Raw genomic sequence first — 18,431 nt, 5'->3', positions numbered from 1 at the left:
ATTCAATTCAATTCAAATAAAATTAGCAATTGCATTCCATTGAATTCGATTCAAAATTCAATAATCTAAACCTCATTAAATTGATGCGTTTCGGAAGAATTATCCAAATCGCACTCATTCAACTGATTTAAAGTTGATTAATTCATTGTTTCAATTCAGAAGTGCATATCGAAGAAGAAAACGAAAAAGAAGAAGTAGAACGACGAAGCTAATTACGTTGAAGTCAATCCAGATCCATAATGCAAAGAAGAAAACGCGAGAAGAGAACAATGTTTACGTTGAGAAAAGTTTACATTGAGAAAAGTTGATCGCGCAAAAGAAGGATTACGTTATATACGTTATATAAGACACGTGTAAAACAAACGAGTGTAAAACGCGTGTAGTAGAAGGTACTTAGATAACATCCATATAATTTTTACATGGATGTAGAGTTTTTCCATACTTCAAAATGAAATGGGTCTTATCTTCCTACTAAATGAGATTCTTCCTCTTTCTAAATTTGGTTCGGTTAAGAAAACAGTATGTACTTTTTCTCCTTGCCATTAGTTGGCAACTTTAGATCCTCCGCTTTCTTTTCTAGCCATATATAGAAAAAGAGAGGAAGAGAGAGTAAAACATTGCTTTAATATATCCCAAATATATCAACAAATCTGCTATTTTTTGGGAATATTTGTTTCTTGTATATCACATAAAATAGCAACCATTTCTTTCTGATCCCCTTTGCTTATTTTGCATTCTGTGATCCGATTCATACCAATAGGAGAAGATCAATAAATTAGTTTATTTTATAGAAAAAAGAAAGATCAGAGAGGAATCGGGGAATGGATGGATTGGATGGTTTGATAGAAAGGCTTTTGGAAGCAAAGAAGAATGTTGGCAAACGGATTCATCTTGTAGAGTCAGAAATTCGCAACATTTGTATCACCGCAAAAGAAATCCTTCTTAGCCAACCTAACCTTCTCGAGTTGGAAGCTCCCATCAATGTTTGTGGTATTATATTATCTTATATTACTTTCAATTAATACTCTCTTTTCTTCTTCTTAATATCCATGAATCATTGAAATTATGTTTGCATTGCATGTGGAAATAGAATGAATTCTTAATCCACATTGAACCGATCAAAACAGGGTATGACACAGTATTATATATACATTAGATCGGTTTGGCTAGAAACTAACTTTTCTTTGATCCACAATCATAGATTATTAAAGGTTAAGAGGAGGGAAACAAAATTTTAAAGGAAAAGAAAAATGTAATTGATTGTTGTATAAACAATAATAATAATATTCCAAAGAATTTTTAATCAAATTCTTTAGTCTTTGACAAATTTAATCACCAGAATTTATTTTATTAGATAAATTAGTCTTTATATTAGATTATTTGTCTATATAAAAGTATTTATATGAAAATTTTAAAAAATTTTAAGAGCTAATATGTTTTTATCAAATAATAATACGCATTATTTTGTCTAACAAAATAAAATATTAAAAAACTAATTTGATGATTAAAAGTTTTTTAAAATTAAATTGTCCGATCAAATTTTTTTATACTAATTTAGATATGAAAAAGCTAGAGGACCAACAATTTTAATTTATATTGGCTAGTATTTTTATTAACAATTCAATATCTTTAGTTTAATAGTTCTACAACATATTTTTAGTCAATATTTTTAAAAATTACTGATTAATTACCGGGCAAAAAAAATAAATAAATTCTGTGAGCTTATATATTACTCTTTAGATATTATTCATAAAAAAAATTAACTTTTCAATATTTTTCACGATATTAAAAACAACCAAAATACTACGAAATCACTATAAAAATTAGAAGATTGATAATACAATTTTGAGAAAAACCCAAAACAATTCCTAACAATTACTTCGAAAGACAACAAGGTTTTTGACAAAAAAAAACCAACCCGGCCCGGACAATTATTTTAAAAGGACAACGAAGCTCCTGTACAAAAAAAGTCAATGTTATTTTTTTGGCATAGGAGCTAATCAATCCAAAAAGAAATTAGGGGCTGGATTGGGTGTTTTTTTTTTTTTTTTTTGAGGATCTCGTTATCCTTTTGAAGTAATTGTCAGGGCCGGCTGTGTATTCACTCTACAGTTTTATGAAATTTGATGAATGTTTTGAGCTAATAATATGATGATATGGTAGGCGACATACACGGGCAATACCCAGACCTATTGCGGCTGTTTGAATATGGCGGTTTTCCGCCGCAATCAAACTACCTGTTCCTTGGAGACTACGTGGACAGAGGAAAACAGAGCATAGAAACAATATGCCTCCTTCTTGCGTACAAAATCAAATACCCTGAAAACTTTTTCCTTCTGCGTGGAAACCATGAATGCGCCTCAATCAACAGAATATACGGATTCTACGACGAGTGCAAGCGGAGATTCAGTGTTCGTTTATGGAAGGTGTTTACAGATTGCTTCAACTGTTTGCCAGTGGCTGCAGTAATTGATGAGAAGATCCTGTGCATGCATGGAGGGATATCTCCTGAGATTGAGAACTTGGATCAAATCAAAGCCATTGAAAGGCCCGTGGATGTGCCAGATCAAGGGCTCTTGTGTGATCTTCTTTGGGCAGATCCTGATAGGCAAATCATAGGGTGGGGAGAGAATGATAGAGGTGTTTCCTACACCTTTGGACCTGATAAGGTTGCTGAGTTCTTGAAGAAACATGATCTCGATCTTATATGTCGAGCTCACCAGGTTCCATCTCTTACTCTTCTCCTAAACTTTTTTGTAGTTTTTTTTTTTTTTTATATAAAGCTAGGAGCGAGATTCCAACCCGAGATTTCTAAATAAGAATAGAGAGATTATGTCATTTGAGTTACAGTTTTTGGCAAACTTTTTATAGTTTATCTATGCCCTTTCTATAAGGTACATAGTGGTATCTTAAAAGAAAAAAGTTAAACAAAAACAAAATTTATTACTTTTTACTAATATTTTTAGTTATTAATTTATTTTTTTAATTTAATAATTTAATAATATATTTTAGTCTATATTTTTTAGATATTATTAACTAACTGCTAATTAAAAATAATAAAATTTACAAATTTTCTAGTATTTTTCGTCTTAAAAAGTATTGCTAACATTAAAGTAATATTTTTTTATTATTTAATAATATTTTTTAATTTAAAATATTAAAAAATATATTTTAAAATATAAAAAAATATCACTATAATTTTAACAACACGTATAATATAATTTGATAGCCACCATAATAGACTTCACCTTTATATAATGATTTAAATTTTCAAAATGTCGGGTATTATGACTAAAATTGTAACGTTAGATCATAAAGACAAAAAAAAACATACATGGTTTATTCTACTAAAAGAGTTGTACTAAAAAAGTTGTACAAAAATAATGTATTAGATATATAATTATTTATATCACAAATTTAAAATAATTTCGCCAACGAACTATAACTCAAATGATATAGTCTTTCTACTTTGTCTAGAAGTCTTGAGTTTGAAATGATTTTTCTTCTCTACTTAAATTTTAAGAAGAGATTTCTCAACAAATATGTAACTATTCTAGTGCCTATGCCAACTTAAATTTGTAAAAGAGATGGTTTCATAATACAACCATCTGTTGGAATATATTAGAATCAATTAGTATTGATTAGAATTATTTAACATATCTAAATATACGTCTTTATTATTTTGATTTTTTTTAACACTTATAAATATCTTTTTATACGATATTATTTTACACAATTTAAATATACACAAATCTTTTTTCTACTGTTCCCTCTTCCCTTCCTAACAGACACAGCTTTCTTTTTACAGGTTGTGGAAGATGGGTACCAATTCTTCGCAGATAGGCAGCTAGTGACCATATTTTCAGCACCAAACTATTGTGGAGAGTTCAACAATGCAGGAGCACTTATGTGTGTGGATGAAACCTTACTCTGTTCCTTTCAGATTCTCAAACCCTTGACAGCAAAGACACCGTAGCAATAGCTGCAATCTTCTTTTTGGGTAACACAACAACGATGGAGAAAACGGACAAAGCAAAAACTATTTTGAACTCTGCAGAAAGTTGTATATATCCCCTTGTTTACTTAGAAGCTGATTGTGAATTTAGATTAAAAGGAAAAGAGAAAAAAAAACAAGAAAGAAAGTAAAATGTTTGAAGAGTAAAATGAATTTATAATTACTATTGGAACTTCTAATTCTTCCTTTCTTGCCCTTCATAATCTCATCTCGCAAACATAGTGATCCTTTAGATTTTCTAGATCACAACTAGTCTTCGGATGCTGTCTTCTTCTCTTCAAAACTTAAGACAATTTAAGTGGAATCAATTATTCTGAAAAAAAAAAATGTGCTATCTGATTGGTATTTGCAATATAGTTTGGTTCGGTTTTTGAAAGAAAAGTCTCCTTTAATTAAAATGTGGTTTGGTTTGGTTCGATTTTTTTATCGGGACCATTCGAATTAAATCAAACTAATTAAAATTGGTTTGGTTTTATTCGGTTTTTTCAATCAATTAAAAAAAATACTATCATATTATTTCACAAAGTCACGACAAATATAAATAAACAATGAAAAAGTCTAGGCGGTCAGCAATTTTGTTAAAATTTGACCAGCACTTAACCAGCAAAAGAAAGTGAGTAATCTCACATCATTGGATGTAATTTCACACTATTAAAAACATTGATGATGGCTAATTGATAGCTACAAATTATAAAATCTGCTGGCCCCTAGCACTCCTCATACACAATAGTTAACAAAGTCTTGATCGACTAAAATTTAACTGACAAAAGAAATTCAAATATGACAATTAAAGAAGTTTAAAAGTTCAATAGTCAACACAACCAAAAATAAATATAAATTTCCATCAAGAAAGAACCAAGTTATAGTATTTTCTCCAACAAAATAACTAAACTTTTTTACACAAACCAACCTGAAATAAAAAAACAGTTACGTAATAAGAACAATAGTAATAATAATAATATAGCACTAGTAATAAACTAATAATAATAATAATAATATTTATCCATATTTTAATGATATTTTGTAATGGTAAGATCACAAATAAGGTTATTTACATAGTTAATACTTGAATTTGTCCTTAAAGTTCTACTTATATTAGTTTTTCAATTTTCATGACTCACATTATTAGCCCTTAATCCTATTTCTGTCATAGAATCATTAACGTCATACTAAAATAGGCTGACCACTATCATGCTAAACTTTTTAACTGCTATTTGGTGTAGCAATTGAAACTTTTAACATTAATTTACTTTTTAAAAAATCTTTAAAATCCTTAAGCGAAATTAGAATTAGGGTTTTAAATATTTTACAAAAAATAAATAGAAATAAAAAAGTTTCAATTGCCACTTGACATAGTCATTAAGAAGTCTAGCAGGATTGTCACAAGTTAATCTTAGCATACTATCAACGGTTTTGTGATAAAAATTAAATTAGACAAATGCTAAATTGAGAAATCAAATCGAATAAATCAAAATTTTAGAGACCAAACTAACAACACAAATATAATTTTGAGAACCAATATAAATATTAACTCTTGATCACATAGAAAATGCTCTAACAGAAATATCAAAATATCTAACTGGCAAGTTCCTTAGTGTCATGAAAGTGTGTAAATTAAAGATCAAGCAAATCAATATATTCAATTCAAATCGAAACAAATTAAATTATACCGATTAAATATGATTATTTATATTTCAAAATCGATCTAAATCTCACTGTGATCGTCCCCTAATGGTACATATAGATTTTTTCATAGTTTCATTCCCTGATGCTGTTTAACACTGGAAATACCAAACTTGTTCCTGCTGTATTTGAGGATGACAAAACAATATAATCCTAGACCAAGTGCCCCACAAAAATTACTACAAGATCATTGTCACTATTTTATATATTAATTGAGATATCCCCAACATTATTGAAACTAAAAGAAATACTAGTTAGGCATGATTTTGATATCACCCAAATGCAGTAAATTAAACATTCTTTGGGTTTAAATAAAGGTTCCAAGAACCTCCCTCTTTGCAAGGCGTGGAACAATGACAAGATTGAGAAAAGCAACAGCAAAGGAGGGGAAAAGAAGAAGTCCTCGAATATCTGAATTGATGAGGCCGTCAGGGGCCAAATCCCATGGTGTTCAGAACAATCGAACCACAAACAAGAGAAAATTTCAAGAGTTCATGGCCTCAGAACAGGTCTTCCTTGCATTTCGATTTTTCCTTCCTTCTCAGAAACATGCAATGCTTAATTACTAGCTAGTTGAGAAGCCTTTTAAACAAAAATTATTGTACCTGCAGGTTGAGGAACATTCTCACGACCATCAACATGTCAAAAAGAAAAGTGGTAATGTTTTGTCTATGTCATTTTCATTCTTTATTCAACTATACGGACGTCAAAATCAACCATGAATATAAAATATATGTTGAAAATAAATTAAACAATACATATATTTAATATATATATATATATATATATATATATATATATATAATATGACTGATTTTGATAGTTGATTTTGATGTATAAATAATATTTGTGTTATTTATATTATTGTATATTATTTATTAACATGTTATCATTAAATATGTACAATTTGATTATTAAATATAAGACTAGTTAATATAATAAGGGTGAAATAGTATTTTGATCTCTAATATTTGGATTAAATTTTAATTTGATCTCTAATGTTTCAAATGTCCTGTTTCTGTCTTAAAAAATTTTAAATAGATTCAATGTTATCATACCATTAAATTTGACATAAATAGTTAACGGAATGAATGAGATAGATAGTAACAATATGATTGTTAAGTCATGTCTTCTTGTGTGTTGGAAAAATATAATAAAAATTTTTTAACACTTTTCCTTCTTGATCTTTTTCTTGTAAAAAAAAAAACATAATTATTCATCAAAACATTTAAAATGTTTGAAATAGAATGTTTGAAACGTTTTGGAAATAAAATAGGACATTTAAAATATTAGAAACTAAATTAAGACTTAATCTTTGGAATTAAAATAATACTTTATCCATATAATAAATATTTTATTAATTTACTTAAAAATAATTTATACACTAAACTTCTCTCTAATTTTCTTTATACATAGTAGATGATGAATAACATAATGATCTATGGTGTCATGGTGACCCTGAATTTTGTTATCCTGTAAGTATATAACTGTTTTTGAAGACACAAATTAGGGGATAAAATTAATGATCCTAATATAAAAAGAAAATTATTTACAAGCATATGAAAGCAATGAAAAAAGAGAGTATTAATTTTTAACACCTACATGAATATTGATGATCTGAAATCAGATATTTGACAATGCTACAGAGTATGTGACATGTCAATACCTCATGTGCTATATAATATTTGTATCAACTTTTATATATTATAGCCAGATAAATAAAAAGATTTGCAGAAATTCTTATAATAATGAAACTTACTAATCTTATCATTATGTGTGTATGTATCAGATCAACAAATTAAGGTGACATCTTCTGTTTATGTTCCGGAGAAACGAATACTTGAACTTGTCCTTGACACTTTACAAAGGTGTTTGATTGGTGTATATATTTATATATAAAATTTAAATACAGTTTTCTTCTTTACTTATTTAATATCTTTAACAATATATATATACAGGAAAGACAACTATGATATATTTGCTGAACCGGTTGATCCAAATGAGGTATGTATGAAGGTAATAATACACACACACACACACACTAATAAGGAATTTAGATGGCTAATTAAGTTACCTTAATGTGATTTGTGGCAAGGTTGAGGACTATTACACTATAATTGAAGAGCCTATGGATTTTGGCACAATGAGGGCTAAACTACATGAAGGGATGTATAAGAGTCTAGAACAATTTGAGGTTTAATTAATTATAATAATATATACTTCATGTGAATGTGTGATAATCTTTTTTCGGTTAATCTAACACGCTATTATCAATTATTGTGTTTGGACCATTATGCCGCAGCACGATGTATTTTTAATATTCAACAATGCAATGCATTTTAATTCTTCTGGTACCATATATTTCAGACAGGTATGTAATAATATATAGTGGGCCAATTTTGATGAAATGATTTAATTAGTTAAAAGTTAAAAACCCTTTTCATCATTATGCAGGCTCGTGCTATAAAAGAACTAGCTAGGAAAGTGTTTGATGTATTAAAAAGCAGCCCAGAGAAGTTTGAATTGGAGTTCTCAGAAACGAAGCGAAAAGTTGTTGGTCGGAGAAACCAAGGAGGTTTTAGCAGGGATTCAACAACAACTACAGACATGAAATCCATAATCTCAATTCAACACACACGAAAAGTTGTTATGTCTATGCATGATGATGAAGGCAGAGATAATCTTGAGGTTCCTATAGGTAGGCAAGACGAGAGAATAAGATCCTATATATATATATGACCGTTAAAATTAATAAATAATAATATAGTTAAATACATCACATTATTTAATAAGAAAAAGTATATGTAAATAATTTTTAACCAGCAAACTTTAAATAATTACAATTAATAATCATTAATTTTGTATTTTAAAAATACTTATTAACTTGTTGTTAACTAGATTCTTATTGATTACTTAGCGAAATTAAATTTAATAATTTTTAGTTATTATTTTGACACGAAGAGATGTTTATATAAGTAGCCGTATATATATATTTTTGTATGCAGGAGGCTCTAAAGAGGGCAATGGATATAAAACTATGGTGGATGACAAGCGTTGTACTTATAAGCCTTTGTCTTTTACTAAGGATGATTCAATATTTACCACAGTTTATGGTAAATTGAACCAACTTGAGCGTGTGAGTTTTTGCCTTTTATGCCATGCATTTTTAATTGGTAGAATTTTATTCGAGTTAATACTTAAATTTGTCTTTAAAAAAAAATATATTTTTTAAATGAAAAAATATAGGGAGTTAATGGAATATTTTTACAATGTGTATAATGAAGGTTTAGAGAAGTATTAGAGATATAACCATTAGTGTTATCTTTTTCCATCAGTTGAAGATTTTAGGATGAATAGTATCATGACATGGTATCAGAGTTTTAGATTCCAAAAGTTAAGAGTTCGATCATTGGTGAACCCTGGGATGAGATGTTTATTATTCCTAGTACCGGATGATTTATTCTAGATAGTTTTAACTCATATAACTCATTATAGACATTGTACAAATATTCTATTAACTCTCTAGTAGGACTTTTTTTAAATTAATTTCTAAAAGATTTTAATAATTATATTATTTTTTAAAACATATATTCATAAGTCAAATTGATTTTTTTTATAAATTAAATGATGACTTATCATATCAAGTATTATGTGACATAATTACTTAATAAGCTAAGTCACAAATTTCTGTTACTGATTCCTTTGAAGTAATGATTATTATTCATAAATATTTTTTATTATAACATGCAAATAATATATTTTCATAAATGCTTATTATTCATTGTTGTTTGTGTTATTTTGTTACGTAGGTTAATAAGCGAGATGTTGGGTATAAAGATAGCTTGATGCTGTTCACTAAAGATTTAGGACCTACGGCCAAAAACATAGCGAAAAGAAAAATACTTGAATGTGAAGTTCGTAGTGCAGCATTTGAAGACGCATGTCGATCAGATTCTAATGGCAATGCAAGAAGAGGTCCCTTTCTTTCTACTACTCAAGTAGGGAAGAAGAATCAAGGGCTTATTCCGTTTAATACCAATCCTCATCATTTTGATCTACGCCATTTCCTCTGCAATCGCAGTTTTCAGCACTAAATTAAAGTGATCAACGCATGTGTCTGCCGCGCCAAACCACTTTCTTATGGTTTGTTACAACAATAATATACATGTATAGTTTTTTCAGATGAAATTGAATTTGTTCTTTTTTCGGCTAATAAGATATATTTCAATGATAAGAATAGATATGGAGACATTTCTAAGCTCAAGTTAATACGAGCGAAAATTTTAGTGATTAATATCTCGAAATTCAAAGACATGTGTCAATCCTTAATTTGTTTCTTGCTTTATATTTGTACTTGGCAAAGAGCCGTTTATTACAAAATTTTTGGTTACCAATCTTACATCGAATAATAAGAATAAAAATATAGACAACCATTAGGCCAAAATGATAACATAAAATCTTAAGTCAAAACAATAATATCTAGAAGATAATAAAAAATCAATTTGAAATAGCTAAAAATTACTTTGTTTTATATTTGTTAATTAGTGTTTATTTTATTTTATATTCGTCAATTATTTTTTTATATATATAACTAATATTTTTTTATTTTTTAAATACTGTATAAATGAATGTTAATAAATAATAAAAAGATTAATTACAATAACATTGTAAGTTGAATAATTTTGATTTTATTAAATAATATGTGTGTACACACGCACACTGTCACGGCCTTGGACACACTCTAATGTTATCGTGCCGCCACTCGAACTTACTCAACCTCTTGAGCTAAGACCAAGTCAGCTTAACCCTTAATACTTAGCAAGAAAGCTAAGAATACAAGAGAACACAAGAGAAATGAAGTTTTGGTGGAAATAACACTTTATTACTCAAGTGTTTGTTACAAATGATTCACACACACCTCACACTAACTCTCACCTCCTATTTATAGCCATCCACCTCCTTAATGGATGGTTAGGATTAAATCTAATCAACAGTCTAGATTAATCATCTAGAACCTTCACTACAAATATCTATCCTACCATATTTTTTTAAATATTTCTAGATTGTCCCATACCATTCTTCATACTCCTATTACATCCACACTCTTCTAGAATACTCTACAACCTTGCATAGTCTTCTAGAACCTTCTAGGGTATTTCGAGACCTTCTAAAACATTCTAGAATGTTCTGGAACCATCTAGAACATTCTCAAATACTCTAGAAAACTCTACAAACACTGTTAAATTTAACCTTCTAAAATTTACCGTGACATTCTTCCCCACATAATGCGCAGACGTCCTCGTCGTGTTCTGTTCATGATAGCGCTCTAGGTGTTCTTGGAATTGTCACAGATCTTCACGAGCTTCCCAGCTAGCTTCGATTATCGGGAGTCTTTTCTACTTGATCAAGTATTGGATACTTGTTGGTACTCCTCTTCGTCGCACGATGAGATTAGCTAAGATCTCTTCGATTTCTTTATCAAAGGATCTAATCACCACAAGCGGAGCACGACTCGAGTCACCTCTACTCGGTTCATCTTGGTCTTCACGATATGGTTTAATCTTATTCACATGGAAGACCGGGTGGATCTTCATAGAGGGAGGGAGTTGTACTTTGTAAGCAACCTCCCCAACACGTCCAATGATCTCAAATGGCCCTTTGTATTTGCGGATTAAACCCTTATGAACCTTGCGAAAGGCTTTGAATTGTTGTGTAAGAAGTTTGATCATTACCTTGTCTCCCACTTGATAGCTTGCATGCCTCCTCTTCTTATCTGCCCATTTCTTCATCCTCTTTGCAACTTTGTCGAGGTAAGAACGAGTGACATCTGCTTGTTCTTCCCATAACTTAATCATATGATAAGCTCCAGGGCTCTTCCCTGAGTAAGAGGAAGAAAGAGAGTGAGGTGTAAGTGGTTGTTGTCCAATCACAATCTCGAATGGACTCTTCCCTGTGGACTCGCTCCTTTGCAAATTGTATGAAAATTGAGCAATGTCGAGGAGTTTTGTCCAGTCCTTCTGATTAGCGCTTACAAAATGCCTCAAGTAACACTCGAGTAAGGCATTCACTCTCCCAGTTTTTCCATCGATTTGAGGATGGAAGCTTGTTGAAAAATGAAGCTCCGACCCAAGGAGTTTGAACATCTCATTCCATAGTCATCCTGTAAAGCGTGGATCTCGATCACTAATGATGCTCTTAGGCAATCCCCAGTACTTCACCACATTCTTGAAGAATAGTTGTGCTGCTTCCTCTGCAGTGCAATCTGTAGGGGCAGGTATAAAAGTAGCATACTTCGAAAATCGATCCACTACCACGAGAATAGATCCAAACCCCTCGGACTTCGGTAAGACAGAGATGAAATCTAGAGAGACACTTTCCCACAGTCGCTCTGATAGAGGTAGAGGTTCCAACAACCCACTTGGTGTCTTCTTTTCAATCTTATCTTGTTGGCACACAAGACAAGTCTTCACATAGCTCTCCACTCCATCTCTCATTTGAGGCCAATATTAAGAAGACTCAATGAGTGCCAAGGTCCAAAAGCTGACCTTGATGACCAGCCCACTTGGTGTCGTGGCATTCTCTTACTAATTTTTTTCTTAGTTTCTCATTTAGGGACGTATAATCTTCTCCCTTTAGTGTAGAGAAGGTCGTCTTCTAGCCAAAATCTTTTGGTCTTACCTTCTCTAGCCAACTCCACCAACTTCTTGGCTAATGGATCATGATGCAACCCTTCCTTGATGGTATGCACAATATCTCCTTCGACCATGGAAATGGCTACCAACTCAGCCTTGCGGCTCAGCGCATCTGCTACCACATTAGTTTTGCCAGCAGGCTTGTATTCAAATTCGAAATCAAACTCAGCTAAGAAATCTTGCCACCTAGCTTGTTTGGGGCTTAACTTATTTTGAGTTAGGAAGTAGCTTGTAGCCACATTGTCTGTCCTGACGATGAAGTGTGAACCAAGCAAGTAGTGACGCCAAGTTCTCAGACAATACACCACCGCGGTCATCTCCTTCTCTTGGACAGTGTATCACCTCTTTGTATCATTCAACTTGTGACTCTCAAAGGCAATAGGATGTCCTTCTTGCATCAGAACCCCTCCAATAGCGTAGTCAGAAGCATCAGTGTGGACTTCAAACACCTTTGAGTAGTCGGGTAGTGCTAGTACTGGTCCTTCTGTGATAGCAGCCTTCAACTGATCAAAAGCCTTTTGACACTCCTTTGACCATTTTCAAGAGTGATTTTTCTTGAGAAGATCAGTTAATGGTGCAGCCTTGGCAGAGTATCCCTTGATAAACCTCCGATAGTAATTAGCCAACCCAAGGAATGACCTCAATTCAGATACCTTGTTTGGAGGCTCCCATTCTTTGATAGCCTTCACCTTTCATTGATCCATGCAGAAAGTTCCATCTTTAATGATGTGTCCTAAGAAGTGGACTTTGTCCCTTGCAAAGGAACACTTTTCCTCCTTCACATATAGGTTATTCTCTCGCAAGATCTTAAACACAGTTCGTAAGTGTTCTACATGTTCCTCCTAGGTATTGCTATAGACAACAATGTCATCGAAGTAGACCACTACAAACCTATCAAGGTAAGGTCAAAAGATCTCGTTCATCAAGGTACAGAAGGTCGCAGGAGCATTGGCCAAGCCAAAAGGCATCACCAACCACTCATACGATCCATACCTCGAGACACACGTGGTCTTAGGCTCATCACCATCAACAATTCTCGCTTGGTGATATCCTGACCTCAAATCCAGTTTTGAGAACCACTTGCCTCAACCAAGTTGATCAAACAAATCGGCTATCAAAGACATAGGGTATTTGTTCTTGATGGTTACCTTGTTAAGTGCTTGATAGTCGATGCATAGTCTCAACGAACCATCATGCTTCTTTTGGAATAAGACTGGTGCGCCATAAGGTGCCTTCGATGGACAGATGAATCCAGCATCTAGCAAATCCTTGAGTTGCTTCTTCAACTCCTCAAGTTTTGGCGGTGCCATCCTATAAGGTGTTGAGTAGGAGTGTTCGCGGTGCGGTTTGGTTCGATTTTCTAGAGAAAAATCATCCGATCCAATCGTTTAATTAAACGGCGGTTCAGCTTGGTTCGGTTTTTTTACCGAGACCATCCGAACCAAACCAAACCAATTAAATTCGGTTTAGTTTGGTTCGGTTTGTTCGATTTTTCAATCCATTCAAAAGAAAAAAATTACCAGTTTCCTTAGATTAGATAACTATGCGTTGCAGCGTTGGTCCAATTTCATTGCTTCAATGGGAAAATGTTTTGTAGGATAGGACCCCAAATGAAAAAATAAGATGAATTAGGGGATTGTTCAAAAACTAACGATGCTAGTACACAGAACAGATAAACTATCAGTTTACAACTGTAGAACAAATATACCGGGCTTCTACTTTAACTTCAATACCTAGTGCTGTTGTAAAAGAAAATAATCAACATACATAAGTCATGAAAATGAAATCAAGGTGCTTATTAGTTATTTCTTCACTCTGTGAACTGTGTCAGGACCTTCCTCCTTAAGATCCCCAAGCATCTGAAGCTACAATATTGTTAGAATTAATAATAAACTACATAAATCAAAGTTGACATTGCTGGTGTAAATCAAAGATCACATTAAGGGCATGCACAAATAAAGAATCAAATCTCTCATATACATATGTAAATTTTAACATCTACATTGACTTTTTAGCCTTGTATAAAACACACACACTTGTGTAAAATGTTTTAAGAACCAGCCTGCAACAACATGACCTGATTCATGGAAAGCTTGCTCATCACCAGGTTGAAAAAATAGATATATTATTAGAAAAACTCTAACAATAAATGGAAAAGGTTGAGTTAAGGGTTCCAATTTTTATGAAGTCCAGCATTTTCAATCTATCCATAATTTCTTATTTCTTATCCACCATAACTTTTGACGAAATGGAAACACTGAAATAAATGAAAACATTTAAATGGTGTAAACTAATGAACAATGAACAATAGAAAATAAAATTACTTTTAATTCAAAAAAAATCAACAATGAACAATGAACAACAATTAGCAATCAAACAACAAATACATTGAGCAATGAACAACAATCAGCAACAAATACATTGAACATAAATTTTTTACCTGACTCAGAGGCTCCATATCTGACTCAGTGGGTGGCAGCTGCTGTGTGCGAAGACGATGGCTGTGGGTACGTCGAGAGAGACGGGGTGGAGGAGACGGTGTTGTGGGTGCTGTCGGCGACGAAGAAAATGGTACTGTGGCTTGTGGGTGCTGTTTCAACTCTCTAAGCGTGTTGTCCGTGAAGAAGCTGTCCGCCACGGTAAACAAATTTAGAAATTCATTAAACAACCAGCAACAAAACAAACAAGACTCAAACTAACATTATCAAGATCCAGAACCTCCAACACTTGATAAATCATACTAAATCACTTCAAAACTCAAAAGTAATTAAGTAATTCAACAAAACAGCAAAACAAAACAAGACTCAAACTTTCATCAATTCAACAAAACAACACAAACCAGAAGCAGTTTCAGTAATTCAACAAAACAAATAAAACAGCAATTTCAGTAAAGTTACATACCTGACTCGGTGGCTCGGGCTCCATATCTGACTTGATACGGTGCTCTGTGTCCGCTGGGTGGTCCTGGCCTGCTGGGTGCGATTTGCGAGTTGCGAGGGACTGAGGGTGGTGGTGGGTGCGACTTGCAAGGGTGGTGCCGACCTGCTGGGCGCTGGGCGCTAGCTGTGTGCTGCAGTGCTGGGCTGCTCTGTCCGCGAGGAGGTCCTGGGTGGGAGCAGTGGAAGGGCTGCGCAGGGAGGAAGGTGGCGGTGGCTGCGAGGTAGTGGGAGGAGGTCTCTCACCGGTGATGGATTTGCAGAGAGCGAGGCTGTGAGACCTAGGGAGTAGGGAGAGAGGGGCTAGGGTTCGTTTGGGAGTGGGGCTTGGGGGAATTGCCGAATGGGGGTTACTGGGTTAGGTTTAGGTTTCGTTCATTTTGGGGGAGGGGGTGTTTGGTTTTTTTGGTTTTTTACCTGACCGGTTCGGTTCGGTTCGGTTGGGATTTTCATTATCAAAATCGAAAACCGAACCGAACCGAACTAAAAACAGCAAAACATATTTTTTTCGGTTTTTTCGGTTATCGGTTTATTCGGTTTTTGGTTTTTTCGGTTCGATTGATCGATTTAGTTCGGTCCGGATCGATTTTGAACACCCCTAGTGTTGAGGCAGGTGGCTTTGCTCCTCACTCCAATTCAATCTTGTGGTTGACCTTCCTCATAGGTGGTAGTTGTTTTGGCAACTCGTGAGGCATCGCATCTTTATTTTCTTCAAGGAATTTCTTGATTTCAGGAGGAACGTCTTCTCTTTCAGATGTTGACTTCTCTTGTCAAATATGTAATCTCTCCTTTCTTAAACCCTTTCTTGAGTTGCATAGCAGAGAGCATCGGTGGTCCTCCAGCTTTAGAGACTGTAGGAACCATGCATGGAGACCCTTTCTCCATGATGCATACTATGTCATAGTATGACATAGGTATTATATTTGACTTCCTTTGCAAATCAAGCTCAATGACTATTTTGAAATCGTCCATGGGTACTATTGAGAAATCCACAAGACCCTTCAAAGAACCAAGAGTCATCTCAACCCCCTTTCTCTACTCCCTTAAGGGGTTCACCCTTGGTATTCACGGGTTTGAACCAGCTATTCTTTTCGGTGATCTTCAACCCAAGCCTCTTTGCTCCATCAGGCGTGATGAAGTTGTGTGTAGTACCAGTTTTGATCATAGCCATGATGTGTTTTTCATTGATAAAGGCCTTGACATACATCAAGCCTTTCTTTTCTGCGGTGCTTGTCTCTTTGCCCTTCACAGCATTCATGAGTTGGATAAATCCAACACACTCATTTACTTGAGTTCGGCCTCTCGTTCATCGGCAATAGATGCCAAAGTCCCTAGCTTGGGATAGTCCTTCATTTAGTGTGGTCCCTTGCACACGAAGCATCCTCCTTTGGGCACGAAAGCCTTCTTCTTTTCCTCGTACTCTTTCTTTGAAGAGTATTTTCCTTCCTTCTTGGTTGAGAAACTATTTCCCTTGTCTCCCCCACCTTTAATAGAACTAGGCTTGGAGGAAGACTTGGGTTTAGAGTCTCCCCTATGATACTCAGTGAGTGATTCGGCCACCACGATGGCCTCATCGGCATCCTTAACATTCCTTCTTTGTAGTTCTTGCTTTGCCCAAGGTTGGAGTCCATCATTGAAGAAGAACAATGCATCCTCTGATGCTAAGTTGGGGATTTGAAGCATGAGAGTAGTGAACTCCTTTACGTAGTTGTTAATCGTACTCTTGTGCTTCAATTCCCTCAACTTCTTCCTTGCTTCATAAACCACATTCTCAGGGAAGAATTGTCTTTTCAACTCCCTTTTGAAATCTTCCTATGTGGCTATGTTGCAAGTACCCTTTTTCATATCTACGCACTTTCTCCTCCACCACAAAGTAGCATTATCAGAAAGGTAGAGAGCTGCAATGCGTACCTTTATTACTTCTTCGACCACCCCTTAGCCTTCAAAGTACCTCTCCATTTGCCATAGGAAGTTCTCCACCTCTCGAGCGTCCCTTACGCCTTTGAACTCCTTTGGCTTGCGGAGATCAATCTTTGTCGTCTCCCTTATAATGGTTGGTCGAGATTTTGTCTCCTCGAACTAAACTCGAACTTCCTCAAATAGTTTCAAGAAATTCTCAAGCTTCTCTTCGATTTGGAGCATGCTTTCTTTGAAAGCATCTAGTTCTCCTAACACATGAGTTTTGAGGGTCTCCTTATCATTTTCTATCCTTTGGAAACACTCATCCATAGAGGATAGAATATTCTCCAACATAGAAACTCTCTCTTCTAAGAAGTTAGAGTCCTTACCTCTAGCCTCACTTAAAGAACGGACCTTCTTCCCTCCCCATTGAGAAGGAATAGCATTTCTTCCTCTTTGAGATTCAACATGCTCCATGGTTACACTAGAAGCCATACCCATAAACCACTTGTGCTCCCTCTCGAACCTTGCTCTGATGCCAAATTGTCATAGCCTTGGATACACTCCAACACTACCATGCCGACACTCGGACTTACTCAACCTCTTGAGCTAAGACCAAGTCATCTTAACCCTCAATACTTAGCAAGAAAGCTAAGAATACAAGAGAACACAAGAGAAAGAAAGATTTGGTGGAAATAACACTTTATTACTCAAGTGTTTGTTACAAGTGATTCACACACACCTCACACTAACTCTCACTTCCTATTTATAGCCTCCACCTCCTTAATGGATTGTTAGGATATAAATTTTTTTTATATTATCAGTACATAAAAAATAAATAAATATATATTATATTTTTCTCAATTAATCTCTCCTAATGTATTATCATAAAAGAAAACTTCTCTTAATAGTTAATACTAATTTCCTCAAATATTTACTTATACTAAAAGAAAAAAATTTAAAGATAAATAATTTTAATTTATATTGCTAGTAAGTTGTAGTAATCTAATACTATTTTTTTTAATACTTTTAAATATTATTAATTAAACTGTTGGGTAAAACTTATAAGTTGTGCTCGTTTTGTAGTGTTTCTCGAAACAAAAACCATTATAAATTTGATCTTTGTATGTTAATCTATATATTTTATTGACCAATGACCATTAATGGTGGTTAAATAATGTGAAAGAAAAAAATAAATAAATAAAT

General features: G+C 33.6%; 2 protein-coding genes across 2 annotated transcripts; both read left to right on the top strand.

Moving 5' to 3' along the window:
• The first annotated feature begins 640 nt into the window (after positions 1-640).
• On the top strand, positions 641-4,179 carry LOC107628168 (serine/threonine-protein phosphatase PP1 isozyme 1-like). Its single transcript, XM_016330960.3, has 3 exons — positions 641-990; positions 2,164-2,723; positions 3,809-4,179. Exons 1-3 carry the CDS (start codon positions 822-824, stop codon positions 3,974-3,976), a joined length of 897 nt encoding a protein of 298 aa, XP_016186446.1. The 5' UTR covers positions 641-821; the 3' UTR covers positions 3,977-4,179.
• Positions 4,180-6,051: 1,872 nt separating this feature from the next.
• Positions 6,052-9,792, top strand: LOC110269167 (uncharacterized). The gene is made up of 9 exons (XM_088505626.1): positions 6,052-6,207; positions 6,310-6,355; positions 7,488-7,566; positions 7,657-7,702; positions 7,794-7,892; positions 8,001-8,069; positions 8,153-8,396; positions 8,704-8,834; positions 9,508-9,792. The coding sequence occupies exons 1-9, from the start codon at positions 6,052-6,054 to the stop codon at positions 9,790-9,792; spliced, it is 1,155 nt and encodes a 384-aa protein (XP_088361752.1).
• The last annotated feature ends 8,639 nt before the right edge of the window (positions 9,793-18,431 follow it).

The sequence above is a fragment of the Arachis ipaensis genome, chromosome B2 (genome assembly GCF_059453495.1).
Source record: "Arachis ipaensis isolate K30076 ecotype BB chromosome B2, ASM5945349v1, whole genome shotgun sequence".
Lineage (NCBI taxonomy): Eukaryota > Viridiplantae > Streptophyta > Magnoliopsida > Fabales > Fabaceae > Arachis > Arachis ipaensis.
This window is presented reverse-complemented; position numbering and strand designations above follow the sequence as displayed.

What these genes read in the sequence shown, in the direction of transcription:
- LOC107628168 (XM_016330960.3), top strand. Translation starts at nt 822, where the DNA reads ATGGATGGATTGGATGGTTTGATAGAAAGGCTTTTGGAAGCAAAGAAG. An exon ending in AGCTCCCATCAATGTTTGTG is followed by an intron (nt 991 to 2,163) that starts GTATTATATTAT and finishes ATGATATGGTAG; the next exon opens with GCGACATACACGGGCAATAC. An exon ending in TTATATGTCGAGCTCACCAG is followed by an intron (nt 2,724 to 3,808) that starts GTTCCATCTCTT and finishes TTCTTTTTACAG; the next exon opens with GTTGTGGAAGATGGGTACCA.
- LOC110269167 (XM_088505626.1), top strand. Translation starts at nt 6,052, where the DNA reads ATGACAAGATTGAGAAAAGCAACAGCAAAGGAGGGGAAAAGAAGAAGT. An exon ending in GTACCATATATTTCAGACAG is followed by an intron (nt 8,070 to 8,152) that starts GTATGTAATAAT and finishes ATCATTATGCAG; the next exon opens with GCTCGTGCTATAAAAGAACT. An exon ending in AATTGAACCAACTTGAGCGT is followed by an intron (nt 8,835 to 9,507) that starts GTGAGTTTTTGC and finishes TTTGTTACGTAG; the next exon opens with GTTAATAAGCGAGATGTTGG.